At 43.5% G+C, this 27,002-nt stretch overlaps 1 protein-coding gene across 1 annotated transcript in view; it reads right to left on the reverse strand.

The window, feature by feature from the left end:
• Positions 1-26,439, reverse strand: part of crip2 (cysteine-rich protein 2) — a 51,062-nt gene extending 24,623 nt beyond the window's left edge. Inside the window, exons 1-2 of the mRNA XM_078233581.1 lie at positions 26,278-26,439; positions 4,604-4,698 (exon numbers count right to left, since the gene is read on the reverse strand). Coding sequence (XP_078089707.1) covers positions 4,604-4,698; positions 26,278-26,320 — 138 coding nt within the window. The 5' untranslated portion in view covers positions 26,321-26,439. The remainder of the gene's footprint in view (positions 1-4,603; positions 4,699-26,277) is intronic.
• Positions 26,440-27,002: the final 563 nt, after the last annotated feature.

Below are 27,002 nucleotides of genomic sequence, written 5' to 3' on the forward strand. Positions count from 1 at the left end.
CTAAAGAAATAGGCACAACACTAACCAACTCCTCCCCCCACAATTGCAGGTTTGTAAGGCCAGTACTTGAACTCCATATTCTGGGCTTACACGGGCCTCTCTACGTAGAATCCCGACAGTGCAAAATGAGGTCATTTGGCTCATCGAGCCTGTACCGACTCCCCAAAAGTACATCCACCTAGCTCTCCCTTCCACTCTAAAGCTTTAGCTCGTGCATTTACCTTGGCTAATTCACCTAACTTAAGCATCTTCGCACACTAAGGGGCAATTTAGCATGGCCAATCCACCTAACCTGCACATCTTTGGACGGTGGGAGGAAACCGGAGCACTTGGAGGAAACCCACTGACATGGGAAGAATGTGTAAACTCCACACAGTCACCCAAGGCTGGAATCTAACCCAGGTCCCTGCGCTGTGAGGCGGCAGTGCTAACTACTGTGCTACAAAAACATAAAATGAATTGTCTTCCATAAAAATAGAATAGGGGTAAACCATTCAGTCCTTTGAGACATCCCCATCATCCATAAGATCATGACCCATCGCCTACCTCCATTAGAAACCTTCCCATACTATCCCCAAGTAATCAAAAATCCATCCACCCATCTTGAATAAACTCAATAACTAAAGCATCCTCAGGTCAACGTAGCACGAAAATTTCAAAGATTCACCCCCAAAACAAACAAGTCAAATTAAAACTATTGTACTTCAAAGCAATAACTACAGAAGACAAGAGCTTGTTCCTATTTCACTGAATATTTCAGAATAATTTTAAAGAATGAACTATTAAAGGTAATTGGCAAACTTGAGATTGTTTCAAGCTGCTATGATCTGGAATGTTCTGCACAGCACAATTACAACACAGCAACTATCTTCAACCCACTCCCCAGCTCTTGCCTCACAGCCTGCAAATGTTCTTTTCAGATAATTTCCAAATTGCCTTTTGAATTCCTCAATTGAATCTACTTCCACCACACGCTCAGACTATGCATTCCAGATCCCAACTCCACCACACTCTCAGACAGTGCATTCCAGATCCTAACCACTTGCTGTAAAAATGTTTTCCTCATGTAATCATTTGCCATTGACTTAGAATTAGTGTTCTCTGGTTCTCAATTCTTCCACTAATGGGGACAATTTCACCACCCGCCCCCCGCCCCCCCCTTCCTTTATTTTGTATGAATCCTTCATGATTTTGATCAAGTCACCACATAACTGAAGTTCCTCATCCCTGGAACTATTCTTGCAAATCTTTTCTGCATGCTCCCCATGCATTCACATCCTCCCTAAAGTGTGATGTCCTGCAGAATTGGGCACAATATTCTAGTTGAGGCCAAAACAATGTTTTATGGAAGTTCTTCATAGCTCCCTTGTTTTTGTACCCTATACCTCAATGTATAAAAGCTCAAGATCCCAGATGCCTCTTTTATAACTTTCTCAACCTGTGCTGTCACCTTCAACAATTTGTGCAGATATACATCCAGACATCTTTGTTTTAGACCTCCTTTAGAATTGTGTTCTTAACTGTACGTTGTCTCTAGTTGTTCTTTTATCCAAGGTAAAATTTCATTTACCATTTGTCAACCCATTCCACCAGCCTGTCTATGTCTGCTTAAAGTTTATCACTATCCTCCTCAGTTCACAATACTTCCAAGTTTTGTTTCACCTGCAAATGTTGAAACAGTGTCCTCTACACACAAGTCCAGGTAATTAATAGGTATCAAGAAAAGCAGGATTTCTAATGCTGACCACTGTGGAACTGCACAATATGCCTTCCTCTAGTCTGAGAAACAACCACTCAATGCTCTTGCTTTTGAAAAATAATTACTTCCTCCCTTCAAGATAAAGTCAAGGGCGCATAAGAATGTGTGACACTCTGGTTAATGTTCATTTAAAGTTGGTGTGCGCCAGTCAGCATTGTGCAGTTGTATCCGAGGTCAACGGTTTTCTTTGTTGAATTCTGCAGCACAAAGGATGGAACCAGGAGAATGGCAGCTTGCATGGAAGCTCCGTGTGGGGGTTGTGCGGTGGGATTGTAATGTGTGGAGAACGGGATAGGGAACATGGAGGAATGGAAGAGGGAGGACAGATGACAGATGGTGGAGTCAGGAATGTGGAGGAATGGGAACAGCCAGTCAAATGTAGGAAATGAGACACCCAAATGGCTGTGTCGATATCCACTCCATCTGACGAAGGAGCTGTGCTCCGAAAGCTTATGGTATTTGCTACCAAATAAACCTGTTGGACTTTAACCTGGTGTTGTGAGACTTCTTACTGTCAGTACTGTCCACACATGGGTCCATCTCAGAGTGCTAGCTAGCAGAGAGTTCTTACAGGGCTTTGCATCTACCCACAGTGTTTCAAATATCCTTGCTGAGGGTGATCTCAGACAATATTCTTTAGAATGCCTGGAAGGGAGGGCCAGCTAAGCCTGCAGGTTTAGGCATGCCCCACAGAGTGACGAGTATGGCATTGGACACTAGCATCAATATTCAATAAAGAATGAATGCAAAAAACACATCAATGTTTCTTCTGCAATAAAGGAAATGTCCTTAATCTCTTTGTAAGCAACAATGTGCACCATGAGATGTGTCAGTACATTTTAGCTCTCTGGCTAAGCTAGTCTCAACAATTAATGAAGATGTTCACATGAATAAAGCGAATATAACCTGAAATATTTATAAGTGAAAGCCCCTTCACCATCTACAAGGCACAAGTCAGTATTGTAATAGAATACTCTCCACTGGATGAGTACAGTTCCAAGACCACTCAAGAAGCTTGACTGTTCTAAGACAAAGCAGCCCGCTTGATTGGCATCGCATCCATCAACTTAAACATTCACTTCTTCCACCACTGCTTCACAGTGGCAGCAATGGATACCATCGACAAGATACACTGCAGCAACTCATCAAGGCTCCTTCAACAACACCTTCTAAATCCAAGACCTCGACCACCTCAAAGGACAAGGGGCAGCAGATGCATTGGAACACCACCACGTCCAAGTTCTCCTCCAAACCACACACCTTCCTAATTTGGAACTTTCTTCACTGTCACTGGGTCAAAATGCTGGAACAATTCCTAACAGCATTGTGGGTACGCTTACAGCACATGGACTACAGCAGTTCAAGAAGGCATCTCACCACCACTTTCTCATGAGCAATTCGAAACAGTGACACCCTCATACATAGAATCTCAGGATTGTTAACAGTACAGAAGAAGGCATTCAGCTCATCATGTTTGCACCAGCTCTCCAAGTGAACAATTCACCTATTGCCATTCTCCTGCCTTCTTCCCATAGCCCTGCATATTCTTCCTCTTCAAATAATAGTCCAATTCCCTTTTGAATACCTTGATTGAACCTGCCTCCACTACACTCTCAGGCAGTGATTTCCAGACCCTACCTACCCACTATGAAAAAAAAATTCCTTTTGCTTCTTTTGCCAATTGCTTCAAATCTGTGCCCTCTCATTTGCGATCCTTTCATGAATCGGAACCCCATTTCTCCCCATCTATACTAACCAGACCCCACATAAATCTCCTCTCAGTCTTTTTTTTAAGGGAAACAGTGCTAACCTTTCCCATCTATCTTCACTCCTGAAGTTTTCCACTGCTGGCACTATTCTCAGGAATCTTTTCCGCACCCTCCTTAACGTCTTCACATATTTCCCAAAAGGCAGTGTCCAGAACTAGTGCAATACTCCAGCTGTGACCAAAGTAGGGTCTTAAATAGTTCATCATAACCAGAGGAACCCAACTCATGGAGGTGCAGCATCTCATCTTCCAATTAAGCACATTACAACCCTTAGGATTCAACATGGAGTTCAATAACTTTAGACTCTCTTCCATCTTAAACCCTTTAAAAAAAAATCCCATCCATGTATTGCCGCAATGCCAAGACCTAACACATTCTCCCCCTCTTTAATTCTGAAGATGAGTTAAACGGACTTGAAATATTAACTCTGCTTTGTCCCCCCACAATGGATGCTGCCAGGCCTGAATTTTTGTTGCAACCTCTGTTCTCGATTTAACGTAACCTTCTTGCCTTTGTACTCCAATAAAACCTAGGATCTTATATGCTTTATTAACCACTCTCAGCCCGTCCTACCACCTGACCTGACTAATACATATATACACACCAAGGTCCCTCTGTTTCTGCACCTTCTTTAGAATTGTACTCTTTATTTTATCATTACCTTTCTGTGCTCTTCGTACCAAAATGAATCACTTCACACTTTCCTGCATTTAATTTATATACGTGTTCTGTATAGTGCCCTGTGTATGAACATAGAACAGTACAGTACAGCACAGAACAGGCCCTTCGGCCCACGATGTTGTGCCGAGCACTGATGTCAGGTATATGTGGTGTGCGCATCCTGTGTACCATGTCAGTTATATGTAATGTGCTGTGTTGTGTGTCAGGTATATATGATATGTGCTGTATCCTGTGCACCATATAAGGTATATGTGGTACATGGGACCCAGTGTACTGTGACAGGATTACAATGTACGAGTGCATCAATGGTAATTTGACGGTGAGGTGATACCCTTCACATTTGGCCTTGCTCATTCTCAGCCAAGTTTAGAAATCTCAGTGGAAAGGTACTCACTGAAGCGTGACTCCCTGGTGACAGGATCTTGTTGCATCGCTCACATTTCAGACAGAACTTGTGCCAGTCCCTTCCCAGCGAAGTCACTTTCTCAGCTGAAACAATAGCAGTCAGTCAGAAACTTAGCTCAATTATTCATCAATTGAGAACAGACACATTAGCAACAGAGACAGCAACCCCACTTCTTTAATAGTTACACACATGTGGCTCTTAAGCTGCGAAGAATGAGATGAGAAACTCAAAGGATGTTAACTCCTTAATTTTTAAACCCCCTCATTTTTTATCTTCTCTTTAAGCACTCTCACATCTCCCAAAATAAGGGCAGAAATTCTGTCCTCAAGGCAACTATTAGAGATGCCATCTACAAAAGACATACGTTTGTATAATGCCTTTCACAGCTTTAGGGCATCCCTAAATGTTTTACAACCAGTGAAGTATTATTGAAGTATAGTCACTATTGTAATGCAGGAAACTCAGCAAGGTCCCACAGACAGCAAAGTGGTCATGACCAGATCATCTACTTTGAGATGTTGATTGAGGGATAAATATTAACTAGGACACCAGGGGGAACTATGCTGTTCTTTTCCAAATACTGCCATGGGATCATTTCTGTCCACCTGAGGGCAGACAGGGCTTCAGTTTAGCCTCTCAGCTAAAGGACTTCATCTCCAACAATGCAGCCCATCTCCAGAACTGCACTGTAATGTGTACAAGCCCCTGGAGTGGGACATGAGCCCACAATCTACTGACCCAAGAGAGAAGAGTGCTACCAACTGAGCAAAGCTGACACTCTGAGGAAGGTTGTACAAGACATTGGTAAGGCCACACTTGGAATACTGTGTGCAATTCTGGTCACCCTATTATAGAAAGGATATTATTAAACTAGAAAGAGTGCAGAAAGGATTTACTAGGATGCAACCGGGACTTGATGGATTGAGTTATAAGGAGAGGCTGAATAGACTGGGACTTTTTTCTCTGGAGCGTAGGAGGCTGAGGGGTGACCTTATAGAAGTCTATAAAATAATGAGGGGCATAGACAAGGTAGATAGTCAATATCTTTTCCCAAAGGTAGGGGAGTATAAAACGAGAGGGCATAGGTTTAAGGTGAGAGGGGAGAGATACAAAAGGGTCCAGAGGGGTAGTTTTTTCACACACAGGGTGGTGAGTGTCTGGAACAAGCTGCCAGAGGTAGTAGTAGAGGCGGGTACAATTTTATCTTTTAAAAAGTATTTAGATAGTTACATGGGTACGATGGATATAGAGGGAAATGGACCAAATGCGGGCAATTGGGATTAGCTTAGGGGTTTAAAAACAAAAGGGCGGCATGGACAAGTTGGGCTGAAGGGCCTGTTTCCATGCTGCAAACTTCTATTTCTTGTCTTCTCCCCCAATGGGGTAATATCTAGCAACCCCAAATATCAAATCCAGAATCCTGGAGAGGGAGAAACAAACTCAGATTCTCACTATGATCCTGAACCACAATGAATATAGTCCATTTTAAAAACCCCAAACCACTGATTTCACATAACTGGTTCATTCAAGTTAGTACTAAATAGTTTTCTGCGTTATTAACATTTTTCAATACTGGATTACTCAAATGTTCTCGAATGAAGGACTTTGAATTGCCTAGGAATATAGTATTAAACATCTCCGAATTCCAAATACTTGAACAGGAATATAACTGATAATCCGCAATTCTACATGGACTTCTGGATATTAATACAGAGTGGAGGGAATTTTCTCCTGGCAACCAATCTACAGACTTCAATTCGATACCCATCAGACTTAGAATGTGACCAATGCTTTGGCATTGGGCCGAAGTTTAGCTCTTTCATTGCTTAGCTTTGCAGATGTAGAGGCTCTCAGAATATACCTTTTCCTTAAAAAAAAAAGTACATAAAAATCCCACAGAAACCTTTCAAAGAGCAGGGGCATTCTCCCTGGTTAATATTTCTCTCTCAGTCAACATGTAAATCTGGTCATTTTCACATTGCTGTTAATGGGAGTTCGTTGTGTGCTAATTGGTTGCCGTGTTTCCCACATTACAACAGTGATGGCACGTCAAAAGTACTTCACTGGCTGTGAAGAGCTTCGAGACATCTGGAGGTTGTGAAAAGTGCTGTGTAAATACAAGGCTTTTTTTCTGATGTTGCTGCATGTACTGGATTCCCACAATCTCTTTCCAGAGCAAAGTGGGCAGAGACGTTCTCTCATTATCCTGGACAACATTCCTAGTTCATTCAAGTCAGGATTAACATCACTTTCCAGCTTGCAGTATTCTTTTATAACCAGATTCGTCAACAACTAAGAGTGATTGTTATGAAGGGCTTGGAGTGTAAATACAACTGATTAGGCTGGTCCATTTAGAAAGATCCAAATCAGGCTGCCTGGTATCAGCAGATTAGTTCAAGTATTACTAACAAACGTTCCTCACTAAATCATCCCTTTTAAGAAATATTATAAGGCAGAAGAATTGTATAAACAATTGGCAATCATTGTTCACAGCCATAGTCCAGAGACTCAACAGCTCTATCACAGAGGAAGCACCTTTCATTACCAAGCTCCTGGTTAATTGATCCCAGTGGAATTGCAATCCCACCATTTCCGACAAAATCTGCTTACAACACTGCGGCAGACTTCCCACAGTGTGTGTGTGAACTTGCTTTGTGCTAGAAAGATGGATGAAATATTAAACTAAAGTTTCATCTGCTCTCTTGGATATATGTGAAGAATCCCACAGCACGGTTTTGAAGAGTTGGATAAGCATTCCCCAGTGTCCAGACCGATCCCTCAGCCAACATCATAAAAATATATTAGTCATTATCACATTGCTGCTTGTGTGAAATTTCTATGCATTAATTGGCTGTCATATTTCCGACATTACAACGTGCAAAAGTACTGCATTGGTAGTAAAGCACTTTGGAACATCCCAAAGTTGTGAAAGGCATTATACAAGTATGGTCATCACGATAAAGTTGCCTAATCCCAAACAGCCCTCTTGGCTCCTTCCCAATATCCTTAAGGAGGTCAGCCCTGGTAGACCCATTGTTTCAGCTGCTCCTGCCCCATTGAACAGATTTCTTCTGATCAACTATTTTTCTCCCCTAGTCGTCTCTTCCCAATAAAATCTGTGACTCTTCTGATCTCTTCTGTAACTTTAACAGTTTTCAGTGTTCGGACCTAACCATCTCCTCTTCACGATGGGTGTCCACTCCATCCCTCACCGGGACGGCATAAGAGCATTCCACTTCTTCCCCGAAAAGAGGCACAACTGGTCCCTATCCCCATCACCCTCCTCTGCTGCTCATGAACAATATCTCCTTCAACTTCATTTACTTCCTTCAAATAAAAGGTGTTGCTATGGGTAACCACATGGGAACTACTAAACCTGCCCTTTTAGAAGATATTGTCCATATTCCTTGTTCCAGTCCTACTCAGGTCCTCTCCCTCATCTCTTTTCCCCTTTGTAATGAGTGTACCAATGTCACTTCCTGCTCTCATCTGGAACTGAAAGATTTCCTCAACTTTACTTCCAATTTCTATCCTCTTCTCCCCGTCACATGGTCTACCTCCAACTCTTTCCCTCCTGGACTTTTGTCTCCATTTTAGGAGATTTTGAATACTATTGATAGCCTACGGACCCATTGATTCCCACAGCTACCTCAACTACACTTTCTCATGCCCCATATGGGCGGCACAGTAACTAGCACTGCTGCCTCACAGTGTCAGGGACTCGGGTTCAATTCTGGCATTGGGTGATTGGGTTTCCTCTGGGTGATCCAGTTTCCTCCCACTGCCCAAAGATGTGCAGGTTGGGTTGATTGGCTTTGCTAAATTGTCCCTTATTGTCCCAAGATGTATGGACTAGGGAGATTAACAGGTAAATATGTGGGGTTATAGAGATAAAGCTGGGTAAGATGCTATTTTGGGGAGTCGGTGCAGACTTGATGGGCCGAATGGCCTCCATTTGCACTGCAGGGATTCTATAATTTCTTATTAAGACTCTATTCCATTCTCCTACTTCCAACATCTCTGTTGCATTTGATTGAATGACATAACCTTCCATACTAATGGTTCTGATTTGTCTTTCTTTTCTGTCAACCAAGGATCTTTTCCTACAATAGTTGGTAGTGTCCTCGACTATGTCAGTTCCATTGCCCCACTTTGGCTCTCACTCCTCTCCTCCCTCACTGAGACACGGTAGGGTTTCCTTCGTCTTCACCTCCCACCCCTCAAGCTTCAATGGATCATCCTCCATTTCTGCACATCTTGAATGTGAGGCCAACACCCCTCTTCTTTCCTGACAGCATTCCAAAGAGACTATTCCCTCTGTAACACCATGCTCCACTCCTCAATCATCCTCAAAGTCCCATAACACCTTGCCATGCAAGAACAGAAGTTGCAACACTCCTCCCACCTCCTGCTCTTCTCCAGCGCCCCCATTCCATTCAAGTGCAAGTGATTTATTTGAATTTACTGCATTTGCTGCTCATGATGTGGCTTCCATTACACTGGGATGCCTTAACACAAATTGTTCTGTGAAACACCTTCTCAAGCATGATCCCGAGCTTTCAGTTGTCTGCCATTTTAATTCTCTGACCTTTGCCTCCTGCACTGTTCCAAAGAAACTAAAAAATGAGTTAAAGGAACAGCACTTAATTTTTTGATTAAACACTTTACAGCTTTCCATACTCCAACATGGAATTCAACAATTTTGGTTTTTAACCTTTGCCCACATTTTATTCAGGCAACAGTAATTATTCTGTTATTCCATTCACATTTCCTTGACCCATATTTTGTTTCACGATGGTGTGTGGCTTGGTGGGGAACCTGCAGCTGGTGATGGTGTTGCCATGCATCTGCTGCCCTTGTCCTTCTAGGTGTAAAGGTCACAGGTTTGGAAGGTGCTATTGAAAGAGGTTTGGTGAGTTGTGTGGCTTCTATATGGTACGCACTATGCCACTGTGCACTGGTAGTGGAGAGTGTGAATATTTAAAGTGATGGATGGGGCTGCCAATCAAGCAGGCTGCTCTCTCTTCATAGAATCCCTACAGTGCAGAGCCTACAACAATCCCACCCAGGCCCCATCTTCGTAACTCCACATATTTACCCTGCTAATCCCCCTGACACTAAGGGGCAATTTATCATGCCTAATCCACATAATCTACACATCTTTGAACTGTGGGAGGAAACTCATGCAGACACAAGGAGAATGTGGAAACTCCAGTCACCCGAGGCCTCAATTGAGTCTGGGTCCCTGGCATTGTGAGGCAGCGGTACTCACCACTGCCACCATGCTGCCCTGGATGCTGTCAAGCTATTTGAATGTTGTTGGAGCTGTTAGTTTATTATCCTGTCGACTGTTGTGGCAAATTTCCTAGAATATATGGACAGAATGATTGAACACTGGAAAATATAAGCTGATGAGAAAGAGCCAGCCTGGATTTGTAAATGGTAATTCATGTCTAAGTGAGCACAGTTGAATTTTTTTATGGGAGATACCTAATGTGGTAGATGACAGGACATTTACGGATGATATTATTATGGACTTCCAGAATGCACTGAATTGGCTTCAATTAAAGAAATATATTAGGGAGTAGAATGGGGATAATGGGTATCTACTCAAATTGGGATGTTGTAACTAGTGGTGTCCCTTAAGGATCTTTACTGGGAATTTTTGGATGAAATGATCAGAGTTTACTCATTGAGCTAAGTTAGGTAGTCCAGTAAATATTGTAGCTGGAAGCAGAACATTGCAAAGGGACATTGACAGAATAGACAAAACTGTGACTGATGGAGTTCAATACATGACAATAGGAGGTCATCCAATTTGGACCCAAGAAAAATAGATCAGAGCATTTTCTAAATGGGCTGAAAATAGGAATAAATAGAGAAGTTTAGAGGTCGGAGGGCAGAAATTACGAAAAGCTTTTGTACAGATGCAGAAAAATAAATTTAAAAGGGCTAATGGAATGTTAACCTTCAACTCAGGGGGGCTGGAATCCAAAGGGGTGGAAGTCTGATACAGCTATACCAAACTCTGGTTAAACCACGTCTGGAGTAAACTGCATTTATTCCCAGGCACGCATCTTAGAAAGGATATATTGACCTTGACAGATGGAACACAGATGATTCACCAGAATAACACAGGGGCTAAAAGGGTTCAATTATGAAAACAGATTGCATAGATGTGGTGAACCATAGTTGGTTACCACTATGAGTGCTGAGCCATGGATGGTCAGCACTATGGGGTTTGTAGATATGTTACTGTTGTCACTGTTGGTGTTAGGGTTGGGCTGTTCTACCTGTTGATATTGTTCTGTGGTACACTCCAGTTGGCTCCGCCTACCAGGGGAAGTATAAAGGTCACTGCACTGCCTGGAGACCCTTTAGTCTGGGATTGTATTGTATATAGTGTGCTCCATTCTTGTCAGTAATAAAAGCCTTTATTTCCCCGGGTCCTATCTAGCCTCCCGAGTGATTTAATCGCGCATCAATAGACTTGGCTTGAATGGTATCGAAGATTGAGGGGGTGATCTAATTGAGGTGCTTAAAGAGATTAAAAGGTTTGATAGGATAAAAGAGCTACTGCTTTCCTGAATGGGGGATATCACCTTAAAATTAGGGCTTGTCCACTCAGCCAGATGTCAGTTAGCACAAAGGGTGGTGGAAATCTGCAGTGCTTGTTGAGGTTCAGGATGATGTTGGGGATGGGGAGTGGGTCAACGGAGAAATTCAAAACTGTGATTGATAGATTTATGTTAGGGATATTAATGATTATGGGACCAAAGTAGGTAGATGGAGCTAAGATACAGAGCAGCAATGTCATATTTGAGTGGTTGACAGGCTCGAGGGTCTGAATGGTCTCCTCCGAATCCCACGTTCCTCTAAATGCAAATTCCTCTTTTAATTCTTTTAAACAGCAACGCACAGTGACAAGGTTAGGGGAAGCTCAGTTATCAACTGACCACACCTGCTATTCGCAGTCCAAGGTTTTTAAAAACCAACATCTATTTAAAAAATAAAACATTGTGCCAGGATGTAGTCACTCATCTCCTAAAATAGCAGCAGACAAAACGGTGGAGTGATGGAAAAGCAGATATTGGAAATAATGGGAGGAAATAACCAAAGGGAAATCCGGTGCAGCAGTGCTGCAGAGTCTATTTTTCCTCAATAGAACAAGAAGTGTGCACGACATTTGAACCATTAGGTAGCAGTCTGAAAGAGAGAAAACTCAGCCTAATCCAAGGACCGGCCTTGCAGAGCATGGTTGCTACGGGTGACCAGTGAGATGACTGGAAGTCTGAATCTGAAGAGCTCTTTGAACTGTTTGGGTTCGCGGGTCTTTCACAGGCCTCAATGATTCTGAAGCGATGTGGAGATTTAAGAAAAAAACCGTGCATCACCCAGTCCTTTCAACTTGAAGCCCATTTTAAATAAATGAATAACGTGGCCTTTTGTTCTACAACTGGCTTAAGGCAGCTGTTGCCGCCTCCTACACACATTTGAACACAGATGCAGGCAAAACTCCCTGTTCCTGTCTTTATTCTGCACAAACATTTGGGATAGCAAAACAGATGTGCATTCTCATAGCATCTTTCACAATCCTCAGGACATCCCAAAGTGCTTTAGAGCCAATCAATTGTATTTTTGAAGTGTAGTTACTGTTGGGGGAATGTGCCAGCCAAATTAAAAGGTTCCAAAAACAGCACCACGATAATCTGTTTTTTTCTGATGTTGATTGAGGGATAAATATTGGCCAGAACACCAGGGAGAACTCTCCTACTTTTGTACAAATTATGGCATGACATCTTTTATTTAACGTCTATTTTTTCTCCACTTGAGGAGGCAGACGGGGCCTTTCCATCTCATTTGAAAAACAGCACCTCTGACAGTACAGCACTCACTCAATACTGCACAGAAATGTCGCCCTAAATTGTAGGCGAAGGTCTCTGGCGGTTGTTCTGAACCCACAACGTCCTGATCCACTGAGCTGCACTATGGCAGAGCTTAGAAATTAAATTATTAGTGATAACCCGTGGGCTGCTGCTGGTGGGGAGGTAAATAGTCTAACATTGAATGCAGTAGGCAGAGACCCCAGTGGAGATGTTACAGAGGGCAATGGACTATTGAGGTGAGATCTAGGCTCCTGGAGTCAACAATGGATTTTCTTCAGGAGAGAAAATAGTGTCCATGAAGCAATGGCACAGGCTGGCTTATTTCGCCAAGAAACAAGAACTTGTTGACATATCTGGCAAAGCCAATGGGCCAATTGGCATGTCGAGATTTTGCTATGTAATGTTTGGAATTCAGACTTCAGCTGTACACTACTGGGTGCAAAACCTAGACATTGTCCAGGATCTGTCAACATCTCTCAGAGATAAAGGAACTCTAACAGGACATGAATTCCAAATGAGCAAAGTGCACAAACCTGTCACTTTAATTGTTAATGATGCTCACAGGCAGATAGGCCTCGAGGGGAAACAACATCAGCATTGAGTGCACGTGACATGGTAGAGGTCTTTAAAATTATGAAGGGATTGAAAGGGAGACTTATTTTCAACTTGTGGGGGTGTCCAAATTTTGGGGGCCAGAAATATCAGATGGTCACCAATAAATTCCATAGGGAATTCTGGAGAAATATCTTTATTCAGAGAGTGGCAGGAATGTGGGACTTGCTACCACAAGGAGTAGTTGAGGTGTATTGATGTATTTAAGGAGTAACTATCTAGTTGCACAAGTGAGAAAGGAATGGAAGGATAGAATTAGATGAAGTAGAATGGGAGGAGACTTCAGTGGAACATAAATACTGGCATGGACCAGACTGAACACACAGCAAGAATCCGGCACAATGAAATTCTATCAGCTTCTAATGCCACTTCCCTAGCACAGCAGGAGCCAGCACCTGGAGAATTCTTAGCTGCACGCATGCGCCGTGTTCCAGACCACAGCTGCATGCCCCACCCATCTTCCTGGACTATCCTCCCAGACACAGAGTCTGCTCTCAGCAGCAGTTGTCCATTCTCCTTACACAGGCTGCATTCTCACAGTCGGGAATTCCTTCCAAACACCAGGCAGTTCACCACCCCCAGTTTCTGGGCACAACTGGCGGCAACTTAATCCTCTCTGGCGCCGGGGTGCCCATTCTGATCTATGGCGTCTGCCAGTTACAGTGCCGGGGGAAGGACAGGAGAACCGGAACAAATCTAGGGCTTCAAGTGAATCAGGCATCAGGCAAGGCTTGCAAACTATCAGCAGCACTGTTAGATGTAGTGTCCTTTTACACCAGAATAGTTCAATTTAATGCACCAGGCATCTGGTGCGAGAGAATGCTGACTGTACAGATAACCAGAGACAGAACACACACTGTGAAACTCCAGCAGCAGCTTCTGTCTCCTGTTGCTAAAAGTTTTGTATTTTTGTCCATTCATTTTTTAAAATAAAAATGATACAAGTGTATATACAGATGGGAAAATAAACGCCACAAAGTGCAACACTGAACATCATAACCATTAACAATCCCCTTATTCATGTGGTGTAGTGGTTATGTTACTAGACTAATAAACCAAAGAGTGTGAGTTTAAATCCCACCATGGCAGTTGCAGAATCGGAATTTAATTTAATAGAAAAACTCTGAAAATAACACTGGTGTCACAAAACTAAGATTATTGTACATACCGAGGTTCTATAATTGTTGTGATAAAGCTGGTTTCTCCTGCACAGCACCAGATGTGGCTAGAAATGGCAGTGAACAGTCTCAATCCCTCTAATCCCCTGGAATCCGGTTCCAGGTGATAACTCTGAACCTCAGCAGAATTGTTCTATTCTTCCACTCAGAATCTTTGACCCCCCACCCCACCCCCATTCGCCTGTTACTGGAACAATCTATCCATGCTCACCCACAGTTAAGATCCCCAAGCTTCACTCATCTCTTTACTAACCATTTCCTCAGTGTCACTCCCATTCCCAACTCTGCAACAAATGCTGATTCCCACACTCTGCAGTCTCCCACCCACCCCATTCCTCAGTCTCCCAGTCTCAACCCCGCCCATACACCAATTGTTCCCTCTCTCCCCGGCCTGATCCTCAATCCCTGACACCCACTTCCCCAAGGGAAGTTGGGAGAGGAGTAAGGAGGCATGCTTTCCCATGGAAAAGCGACCCTGTAGATTTTGAAGCTTTCAACAACTCACTCTGCTGTCAGATTATCAGCCACATTTTTTAATCTTATCTTTACCAACTTGACAGCAGGATACATCCAAGAGTCTGAACATGAATTGGCAAAACAGCAGTTGATGTAGATCATACTTTCATCAGCTTCATGTTGACGTCTTGCAAGTCCTGTATTTTATTATTGACTCTGTCTTTCCTATCTGCTGGGGAGAAGCAGGTTCCTTGCACCATCTTGTTTCAATCTATTTGTAATCATATCTGCTCTTTTCCACAAAGTATTCTTTATTCAGCGATCTATCCTGATTTACAAACAGGAATCTGGCTCTGGTGCTTTCAGGTTTTATGTTTGTTTGATTCCCTGATCCCCAAATGCAGGGGCTGAATGAAGATATAGAAATTTCCATGTTCTTGGGTTGAATGTTACAAGTTAACGATGATAAAAGGAGAAAGTTTAACACTCAGCAGGATCTCCAATGGGCTCATTCTGCCCTGAATAGTGAGATTTTGCGATTCTGCAACAACCCGTTATCCCTTGGCCCTGCTCACCAATCTGCTAATCCTTTCATCACATACTGCCGTCTTAGGAGATCCACAAATCTCAACCGCTACAGGTTCCTTATAAAGTTAGGTCCTTGACGTTAGCGGTCCTGTCACTTTTTGGGAATTGTTTTCATCTTGGTTTGCTTTTTGCACTGTGTAAGCTTTGCTTCAACACAACATGCACCCAGTGTTCAAAAATATCTAATGGCTGCAGGGGGTGTCATTGAGGTAGATGCTTAGTCAACTCACTTGCCATCAACAAGAAAACCACAACATATTAGAGAAATGGAAAACCAGCTGCGAGAAAATCCGGGGAAAAATGCTACCGCCCAATGATGCTCCATGCTCTGGGATAAAGGATGGAATCTCCCAGGAGATAAATATTTCCCATTTACTCGATCAAAATCAGAATTATACGATACCCTGTACAGTTCTGGTACTGTTGCCTTATCCAATAGTGTTTTGGTACTGTCCCCATACCCAGCACAATTCTATGTCACTTGTAGTTATTTATTGACAATATCACAAGTAACCACCGCAATTAACCCAGAAAGTAGCGGCAGTGGCACAAAGATATTGTCACTGGACTAGTAATCCAGAGACCCAGGGTAACACTCTGGGGATCCATGTTTAAATCCCATTATGGCAGATGGTGAAATCTGAATTCAATAAAAATCTGGAAAGAAAAGTCTAATGATGACCATGAAGCTGTTGTCGCTTGTCATAAAAATTCACTTAGAAACATAGAAACAGTGGTGCGTCCCAGGGATCTGTTCTGGGACCCTTGCTGTTTGTCATTTTCATAAATGACCTGGATGAGGAAGCGGAGGGATGGGTTGGTAAGTTTGCCGATGACACGAAGGTTGGTGGGGTTGTGGATAGTCTGGAGGGATGTCAGAAGTTACAGAGGGACATAGATAGGATGCAAGACTGGGCGGACAAGTGGCAGATGGACTTCAACCCAGATAAATGCGTCGTGGTCCATTTTGGTAGGTCAAATGGGATGAAGGAGTACAACATAAAGGGAAAGATTCTTAGTACTGTAGAGGATCAGAAGGACCTTGGGGTCCGGGTCCATAGGACTCTAAAATCGGCCCCGCAGGTGGAGGAGGTGGTTAAGAAGGCGTATGGTGTGCTGGCCTTTATCAATCGAGGGATTGAGTTTAGGAGTCCGGGGATAATGATGCAGCTACATAAGACCCTTGTCAGACCCCACTTGGAGTACTGTGCTCAGTTCTGGTCGCCTCACTATAGGAAGAATGTGGTAAAGATTGAAAGGGTGCTGAGGAGATTTACAAGGATGTTGCCTGGATTGAGTGGCATGCCTTATGAGGATAGGTTGAGGGAGCTCGGTCTTTTCTTCTTGGAGAGACGAAGGATGAGAGGAGACCTAATAGAGGTGTATAAGATGTTGAGAGGCATAGATCGGGTGGACTCTCAGAGGCTTTTTCCCAGGGTGGAAATGTCTGCTACGAGAGGACACAGGTCTAAGGTGCTGGGGGGTAGGTACAGGGGAGATGTTAGGGGTAAGTTTTTCACACAGAGGGTGGTGGGCGAGTGGAATCGGCTGCTGTCAGTGGTGGTGGAGGCGAACTCAATAGGGTCTTTTAAGAGACTCTTGGATGAGTACATGGAGCTTAATAGGATGGAGGGTTATAGGTAGGCCTAAAAGGTAGGGATGTGTTCAGCGCAACTTGTGGGCCGAAGGGCCTGTTTGTGCTGTAGTTTTTCTATGTTTCTAAAAATTCACTTGGTTCACTAATTCCCTTTAGGGAAGGAAATCTCCCGTCCTTACCCGGTCTGGCCTACATGTGACTCCAGATCCACAGAAATGTGGTTGACTCTTAAATGCTCTCAGGGATGGGCAATAAATGTTGGCCCAGCCAGCGATGCCCACATCCCATGAACAAATAAAAGAAATGGAAGCAAACAAATACAGATATAAAATTTAACTGTCTCCAGAGATTTGCAGATAGTAATCTACTGCCATGATGCAGATGACTAGAAAAGAATTCTAGCAGAGCTTTGATGATTTATGGTTTCAATTTAACTCCTTCATTGGGTTATTTACTCCCAGTCTGCTTCGGCTGGCTGCCCGACTTCCTCTCCTGCTTTAAGTTCTACTTTGCTTTGGCAAGAGTCACGGATAAGACAAGTGTATATGAGAACCCTGTTATCCTGTATAATTATCAACGTTCACCTTTATGGGAAGTTTTTGAGAATAAATGAGAAAGTGGCAGGTGGAGAATGTAGAACAGCAAATGGACAAATTATACAAATGGATCAGATTCAAAAAGAAAAATATCAACGTCTCTTCCCTTGAATTCTAGCCTCTTGAACATCCCCAATTTTAGCCTTTGGCTGTTCTGGTCCTCGGTACTGGCTTTCCCCTCTCTATACCTCTCAACTCCTTTAAGACACTGCTCAAAGCCCATTTTTTTTTACCAAGACCTGTCCTAACATCTCCTTATGTGTCCTTAGTGTCAAACTGTGTCTGATAAATGCTCCTGTGAAGCATCCTGGGATATTTCACTACATTAAAGATGTTGTTGAGGCTCTAATTATTTAAATGGTGGTGAAGATGGTGGAGGACAGGGGCAGCTTAGAAATCCCAGGGACACCGAGGTCCTCCTGGCATTAACGCTGAGACCGCCATCGATTTTTAAAATTCCATTTCTCACTGGTTAGCTGGCCAGATCGACAAAGTGGCCGGTGGGAAAACCAGTAACAGGAGGCTGCAGCCTGGGAGCCTTGGGACCAGCTGATCACAGAAGGATTACTATTAACCTACTGAGTCTGTCAAAGGGCAACACCCAGATTGTTAACCCCATTACTCTATTTCCCAGACGCCGCTCGCCCTGCTGTATATTGGGACAGACGGGGCAATCTGTGAAGTGTCTCTGTTTTACTGGCATTTAGAAACGTCCAACACCCTAGCAACGGGACATTAAAAGGTCATCCGTGTTCCGGCACAATACTGTCTTGTTTATTCTTTCCCTATTGGAAATTGAGATGGAGGCAGAGATTCCCACTGGAAAAATGAAAAGCATGCCAGCTCCAGTCACAAGGCGACCATATGACAGGTGTGATAAAGGCACCCTTGTACTCTTCCCTGTCACTCTGTCTATAGTTTGTTCCTCACAGGACCCCCACTCTCTTCCCATCAACTTCCATTCCCTTTAGCTAACCCCATTTCATCAAAAGCTTTTAATATTTTACTCTGTGGAAAACATTGGCAGAATGACTCCTAAAATAAACTATTCCTCACAATGAATAACAGACTGCCAAACCCAAACACTTGCACTCACCTTCCACCGCTACGTGACTCTGCTTTGAACCAGCGATTTTGTTTAACTATAGGGCATTCATTGAAAAATATTTGGACAGGAGTCAATCTGGTTATAGCTCAGCTGCTGTATTATGAAAATGCTCGCAGCCCACTCACTGCTAATAGTGATATCATAAACATAACATTCCCAAGGGCTCTGTGATTTTTACTCCCAGCCATAAAATAATCCTTCATTGTTGCCTCCTGAAAATTGAGCTATTATTAAGTTGGTATTCTGTTGCCATGACAACTCAGAATAGCCCATCAGCTCCATCCCAACTCTATTTAGCATTCCTCTGAGATTGGTATCATCTATCTAGTTATAAGTATACCAGATGACAGGATGAACTAAAACTCCAGAGGTTCCAATGGTATTCACGATCCACTCAACCTTTCATAATCTGTTTCCTACATTACAATAGTGACTGTACTTCAAAAACACTTCATTGTTGGTAGAGCCTTTGGGACCTACCTGGTGAGGGCATCAAAGACTCGGTATAAATGCAAGTTGGTCAGTAACCATCAGGGCCTACGGCCTCCATCCCACCATGCTCTGAAAGGGGGTGAAACTGAGCATGGTGCTTGGCTTAGCGGTTTGGTTTATTATACAGATATAGGCCCATAACTTCCAGGCTCTGGAGCACTAACTGGGAGATACCCAAAGATGTGCTAGGGAACCACACCTCGAGGTCCCCAAGTAAGGATTGCATGGGAATTGCCTGGAAAGTTCAAACTTCCTTGGGGCAATTGTTCTGCAATGGGAACCATCCCAAAGTACGATATAAATCACAAAATTCAGGTAGTTCCAACTGTCTTACAATAGTTTAATTCATGTTTAGTTTATTTATTAGTGTCATAAGTAGGCTAACATTAACACTGCAATGAAGTTACTGTGAAAATCCCCTGGTCGCCACACTCCTGCGCCTGTTCGGGTACACTAAGGGAGAATTTAGCATGGCCAATGCATCTAACCAGCACATCGTTCGGACTATGGGAGGAAACCGGGGCACTCAGAGGAAACCCACACAGACACGGGGAGAATGTGCAAACTTCACACAAACTAACCCAAGCTGGGAATCAAACCAGGCTCCCTGGCGCTGTGAGGCAGCAGTGCTAACCACTGTACCACAGTGAAGCAGTGAGTAACTAAAACAACTTCTAACTCCTGGGTAATTACACTACTGACCCCTCAACCCTGCCGCGGGACTTCCATCACCATCCCCCCCACCCCCACAGGATCCTTCCAGCCCTCAGGAATTGACCCTCACCACTCCCCCCAACCATCCCCAGCCCTCCACAGGACCCACAACCTAGGCGCTCCCCCACCCCTAACCCACGCCCATGGGCTACCCCCCCCCACCACTTCCAAACAGCCCCCAGGACTCCCTACCCCCACACTGACCATTTAACCCTCCCCACCCTCTCCCTTACTTTACAAACATACCTTCTCCCTGGCTTCTGAAAGTGGCCGGACTACTTTACAACAGCTAGTGCTGTTTAAAAAAAAAGGGGACGCAACCTCCGTACCTCAGCCTCCGCTGCCCTTACACAAGGCCTCAGGAACCCGCTGTATTACACAGTTCTCACCCAGCCTAAGATGGAAGATCAGGCGAGAAAAGAGCAATTGGATTTTGAGTTAAGACACTAGGAGTGCAATCGCAATCCGACTGATTGCCATTCTGTAGAAATTCATTGTTACATTGAAAAATGAGGGCACGAGTTTTAAATTGTTGCATGGCACCGCCGTGTTTCCAGCACAGTTCGACATCTACACTTGAGAGTTCAGTAAAATGCTAAGATGAAATCTACAGCTTTTTCCTCATTCACTACAATCTATTGTTCATACTTGCCTATCCATTTCTTTCTATCTAGCAAGATAAAGAAAGTAAGAGTTATTATTGCACAGAAAGAGGCCATTTCATAGAATCACTACAGTGCAGAAGGACGCCTTTAGTCCATCGAATCTGCACCGACTCTGACAGAGTGCCTTATCCAGGCTCTCCCCCACCCTATCCTGTAACCCCATACACCTACCATGGCTAATCCATCTAACCTACACACCTTGGGACACTAAGGGCAATTTAAAATGGCCAGTCCACCTTTTGTCAACCAAGCTGGCTCTCGACAGAGAAATCCAGCAATTCTCATTTCCCTGCTCTATCCCCTTAACTCTGCGAGTTGCCTAAACACTTGTTTTTATATAGCTACTTTCCTGATCTCAGGACATCCCACAGTGATTTACAGCCAATGTAGTACTTCTGAAGGTGAAGTCAAATGCTGTAACGTAGGGAACCCGGCAGCCAATTTTCACACATCAAGATCCCACAAATAGCAAAGGAAAATTAACCAGGTAATCTCCGAGTGATATTAGTTGAGGGATAAGTGTTGGCCAGGATATTAGGGATAACTCATTGTTCTATCAATAGTGCCATGTGATCTTTTGCATCTTCCCGAGAGGGCAGACGACAGTATCATCAGAAAAACAGCATGCATGACAGTGCAACACTCCCTCAGTACTGTACTGAAGTGACAGCCTGGATTTTGTGTTCCAGTCTCTGGAATGGGGCTTGAACTCATAACTGACTCACAGGTGGAGTGTGACCACTAAGATAAGAAGGTTGATAAGATGTTTTTTAAAATGAGTTGTTGAAAGGGTTTACATTGATGTATCTATAGTACAGTAGTTATGGGCAGCAGTTTAATGGCACATCCACAACTTCCTTCATTAAGGTGCCGCTACCCTAAGGCAGCCTCCAAAGTCCTGCTTTATCCATTTTTACTTCCTGTGATTTACTACTGTACCAAATTACTCTGATTTGATTTTATAGCCTAGTGACAAGGCTGGATTACTTTATAGAAAGTGCTGAAATTCTATCACAGCGAGGCTTCAAGCAGTAGCTGCAGTGTTTAAAAGTTACTCTTGCTGTGATAATGCCACAAATTGTAAATTTTTTGACAATCATTATTACAGATTTCTAAAAAGTTGAAAGAATTTCTTTCCACCCCTCAGTCTGATGTTAATTGATGTAGCATTTCATTGCACCAGACAAAATGACTCCAGCTGTGTATGGATGGTAAGGCTGCACCTTCCCACTGACTCCAGTGACAAGTGTAAGCAATGTTCAGGAAGGTAAAAATCTCTGGTTACACTGTTAAATTAATGGGTTTCAAACTATTCCCTGTGGGCACACTCCCTGTAAATATTCAAAAACTCCAAAAACCCCTAGAAAACACTCCCACACTCCCAGAGCATCCCAGTAAATTTATATATAGTCCCCAGGATGCCCCATATGTGTTCAAACACTGCCAGGGAGCATCCTGACATACCCCTGGAGAAAGCCTGCAAATGCTGGCTACTCCTCAAATACTCTCCTATTCCAAAATGCTCTCCAACTTGACTCACTCCTCATGTTGCCTTCCCGTTAACAAAAAGCCTTTGTGTCTGCTCACACATTTTGAAAGTGTACACTAACCCAAAGGAAAATGGTGCAGTGAACATTATTGCTCTTAGAAGGAAACAGATATAATGGATTAGTAACCTAACAAATCCAGAGGTCAGAGGGGATGGACTGCCCATCTCTCAATGTGACTTTACACTCAAGTCACTGGAGTAGGGCTTGATCCCCCAACCTTCTGCCTCAGGTGGTGACAGTGCTATTAAGTGAACCAGGGCTTGTACCTTGAAAAAAAAACAAATTTATCACCTGCCTTGGTCTTAGTAGTCAACTGTCCAAACTCCCATGCACCCAATTGCTATGGCTGAGCTCACTAGGCAGAGACTGAGCAAACTTCTACAATGTGGGTAAGGAGCCTGCCCACAGAACCAGCTTCCTAGCAACATAGGAATTACTGGATGACATTGTTGGTTAAGCATTGCAATCAATCTCTTAATCAATGAGTCTACAACAGACCCAGACAGGAGATGAGGAAGACCTCAGTGGTGGAACCATAGGTCCAAAAGTCACTTGTTCCTCCCAAAAGGCCGCACTCACCACATTATGTTTCAAATGACTCAGATACCGAATCTCAAAATACCAAACGAAAACTGAGCCACAAAATTTATTGCAGATTTGAACAATGAAATAATGTAGTGTGGGTTGGCAAGAGGCAGAGTATTTCTGACGATTTGAAATGTCTACATTCTCAAGTCGCCCCATTGCTTCCTCCACAGGCTGCACGAGTCAATTTTTCTGCCCTTACTACTTATCCTCTTACATTTGCTGCATCTCTGCTGGATTTTGAACTCACTCCATGGTTCCCCAAGAGCATCGTGATTTAGAGCCAAATTGGACTTTGTAAAAATCAAGAACGCTCAGCAAATTGGACACTGCGACACTGCAAAATTTCCGATCTTGCTAATTTATCCCATCCGAGCAGAGATCAGAATCAATATTGAGGAATGTGTTCGTTCCTGTTTGTTTGTTGTTGCTGAGTTTACAAAATGTAAAAAAAAGTGAAGAGCAGGCATCAGGGGCAGCCAAGTTCTGACAATAAACTGAGGACTGTTTCTAAATAGAGCAACAGAGTCAGGAGCTACACAGTTTGGGAACAATAGGCACGACAGAATGTGAGAAGAAAATGTAACAAAGAAACATGTCACAAGCAGAGTGAGTTACACAGAGTGTATGTTATACACAAGACTTTTTATTTATCATACACAGATATATTTTGTACATTGCATTGACAGCCTCCCATATAGTGAGATAATGGTTTTTGCTTTGATGGACAACTCGGTGTTAAGCACTGCCTGGTGTGGCTCAGGAACTCTACTCTAGCCTGGCAGTCTCATCACATTTGCTGCAGAGGAAGACAGTGGGCAGAGGTGGTGCAGAAATTTCTGGCCTCCTGTTTTCTCTGGACCCTCCTGGCCAGCTGATCGTTCTGTTTCAGCTCACCTCTTCCAAAGCCCCTTCAGACTGGCGGGTGGCAACTACTCCCAGTTGTCATGTCAATGTCTGCCATTTTCATATTTCACTTGCGGCGGGGGGGGGGGGGGGGGGGGGGTCTGTGTACTGAAGGTATTAATGCCAGGAAGTAGTAACCCAGTGGCCCGTTCTCCATACAGAAGCTGTGTATATGCCATCATCCATCCAATGGACATGGCTGAGCCAATGCAGATGTTATTGTTTTAGCAATGTGTGTATGCTGATGTAATCAGTACACTCCAGACCCGCAGATTTGGTGACTTTGTTCCACCAAGAAATGCCGAGGATAGATCTGAGGCAGCAAAGGTGGAAATTGTTCAGCCTTTTCTCTTATCTGGCATATGTTGTCCAGTTCTCTCTGTGGTACAGAAGTGCACCAAGGACATTGGTCTGGTAGATTCAGTTTGGTGTTCTGAGTCAGGTTGTTTCACTCTCACTTACTCAGCTTGGATATAACAGCTGCAGTTTTTGCGATACGAGTGTTGATTTCAGCATCAAGTGACAAATTACAAGCAATTTTGGAGCCTGGGGTATGTGAAGCTATCAACAATCTCCAAATCACATTGTCAATGCTAATTGACAGTGGTATTTTATATGTTCAAATAATGCACACAATCAGATTCATGTGCACATAGAGTAAAAAGTATATTCATAACGAGAAAATCTGCCTGTAGATGGATGACAGCTGCTGTTAAGGCATAGATGAAACAATATTGTTGATGCAAACTCTGGGGTTAGCACCAAACATCAGTGCTGATGGAGCTGGGAGGAAGTTCTGCAGAGTGTACAAAATTGCACATATTCATTTGTGTGTCACAATGCAAGTAACTGCTGTAAATCATTTGGTCCTTCCCACACTACTCAATCTACTTGATTCCCAACAGTAGCAATGGCAATGTCAGAATGGCTGGAATCTCCAATAAAGCCCCAGAGACAGTATTGTTGGGGTAAAGAGAGGGACAATGCTCCTGGGGAGAGTGGAAGGAGGACAGCACAGACAGACCGTGTTCAGTATTTCCTGCAAGATTTTCTTTTCAAATATTTACCCAATACCCTTGGGCAGTGCATTACAGATCACAACTCCTTGTGCAAAATAAATTCTTCCTGCTTTGTCAATTATATGCAAGTAATAGTAATTCAACTCAATAGTCCTGGGTTGTAGATCAAACCAAATATCTGCGATCAATACAACTTCCCTTTCCCATATATTCCTAAAACCTTGTGCGCACCAATCACCTATCTGAGAACATAGCAAGAAATAACGTTGTAAACTTAAATCAGAAACTGTAGTTATTTTTCAATTTTGTGAAAAAATAATATCCGAGACAGATTAAACACACCAATTCCCTGCCCAGAAATATGTTTAGGTATATGGGTAACAGAAGTGTGTGTGTGTGGGGGGGGAAGAGAGCAGGAGTGTGTGTGTGTGCGTGTGTGGGGGGGGGGGGGGGGGTACAGGAGGGTGTGCCACAAAGAATCTCAGATACAACAGGGACTGAAATTCTTTTTTTAGCCAAGGGGAAGTTAGCATTTTGTTTTGCACCCAATTGTGATCTGACACACATTGTCTGAAAGGGGAGTAGAAACAGATTCAAAAATCAATTCTAAACAGAACTGGGGAAATAGGTGAAAATGTAAAAAAATAATAGTTACAGGGCAATGGCTAAAGAGGAAGGGAGGTGGATAGCTCTTTCAAAGAACCGACACGTACAATGGGCCGAAAGACTTTCTTCTGTGTCACACGATTCGAAGCAATTACCATCATAATTATGAAAAATCCGTTCATAACAGTAGGAAATCACATGTTTGCGCATCAAAATTTCAATTAATTACAGAGGGAAATGGGGATAACTCTCGCATTATTTTAATTGATTTTCCATCAAATCTCATAATCATATTAGGAACGGGGGGGGGGGGGGGGGTAACCCGAAAGTCTGTTCTGAGGCTGCATCAACAATATTATTTCATCTATGCCTTAACAGCCGCTGTCATTGCGAATTGCTGCGACTGATAATGTTGACTGCTGATATCCCTCAGTAAATATAAACCTTCTGATTCAAGCTGGCAAACAATTACAACCTCGCCCTGCTCCCAGCCACTGATGGTGCTGATCATTCCCCGGCGTTGTGGAAGATCATTCCCCACGGCAGCTTCTACTGTCGGCAATCCCTAGACCCAGAAATTTAATAAATGGCCTTCCTCCTCCCCCCCCCATCCAGGTGAAAATAACCAGGTGTCTGTTTCAGCTGCTCTCACACATCCCCATTCATGAAATAAGTTCCAAACCTCAATTGCAAAGGCGATTGTATAAATGTACGTGAAATATCACTTGCAGATATCAACGATAATAAATCCTCAGCACACACACAGGTCAACAGCAGCAGAAACACTTGCAGGTTTAGATTTTTCTAACCATCTCTTTCAACTAAAGGCGTGTATTATAGCCTGTCGCATTTTAATATCGAACCCAGCCTGTTTCCCAGCGCCTCGCTCACTGACTATCCTTCCATCTGAATAATGCCGTCACTATTAAGAATTCTTTATAAAACGATCTTTTGATAAATGTTTCTCTCACTAAAACTGCATTAAACAAAGAAAATATGAGTGCAACTGGGAGCCTATCACCAAGAGCCCACATCACCATAATAACCCTCTATCCTCCTTAATAAAGGGTCCTTGCAATTGGCAAATGAATGAATCTTTCTTACCGAAGTAGACGGTTTTGTCGCATTTCGGACATTTGGATGCCATGCTCAGTGATTCTGGTTCCGCTTTGCTGCTTTCCCTCCTCCTGTCTCACTGAATGATCCGTTCTCTGCTTCCAGCGACATCCACATCCACATCGCCCAGACTCCCACCTCCTCCCCCTCCTCAGTGGCTGCCTCCATCCTCCCTCTGCTTGGCTGCTCACTCCTGTCCATCACCACCAGATCCCCGCCTAGCGCCTCCCACTTATATCCAGAGGGAATGGTCCATTTGGGAGGTGCTGGATTTAAGCAGTAGATATCACTAGTGGAGATGTTAACTCATCCTCGTAGCTCGCTCATGGCATTTTGGGCACCGCCATTTGATGCTCCCGTGTTCCCCACCTAATGGCTGAATGCCTGGGGCAAAAGGATGGTGACAGGCTGTGGCTGTGTAAGACGGAATGATCTTGCATCTCAGGCACAGAATGTACAAAGAGGTAGAAATAAATTGCATTACTCTAGTGCCTGTCACATTCTCTAGACATCCCAAATGACTTCAACAGCCAACGGAGCGATATTGGAGTGAGTCACTGTTTTAATGTTGAAAATAGAGCAGCCATCTCACAATCACAACGGCATGGTGACAAAGTGGTTAGCACTGCTGCCTCACAGCGCCAGGGAACCAGCTTCAGTTCCAACCTTGGGCCACTGTGTGTGGAGTTTGCACATTCTCCCTGTGACTGTGT

The sequence above is a fragment of the Mustelus asterias genome, chromosome 18 (genome assembly GCF_964213995.1).
Source record: "Mustelus asterias chromosome 18, sMusAst1.hap1.1, whole genome shotgun sequence".
Taxonomy (NCBI): Eukaryota; Metazoa; Chordata; class Chondrichthyes; order Carcharhiniformes; family Triakidae; genus Mustelus; species Mustelus asterias.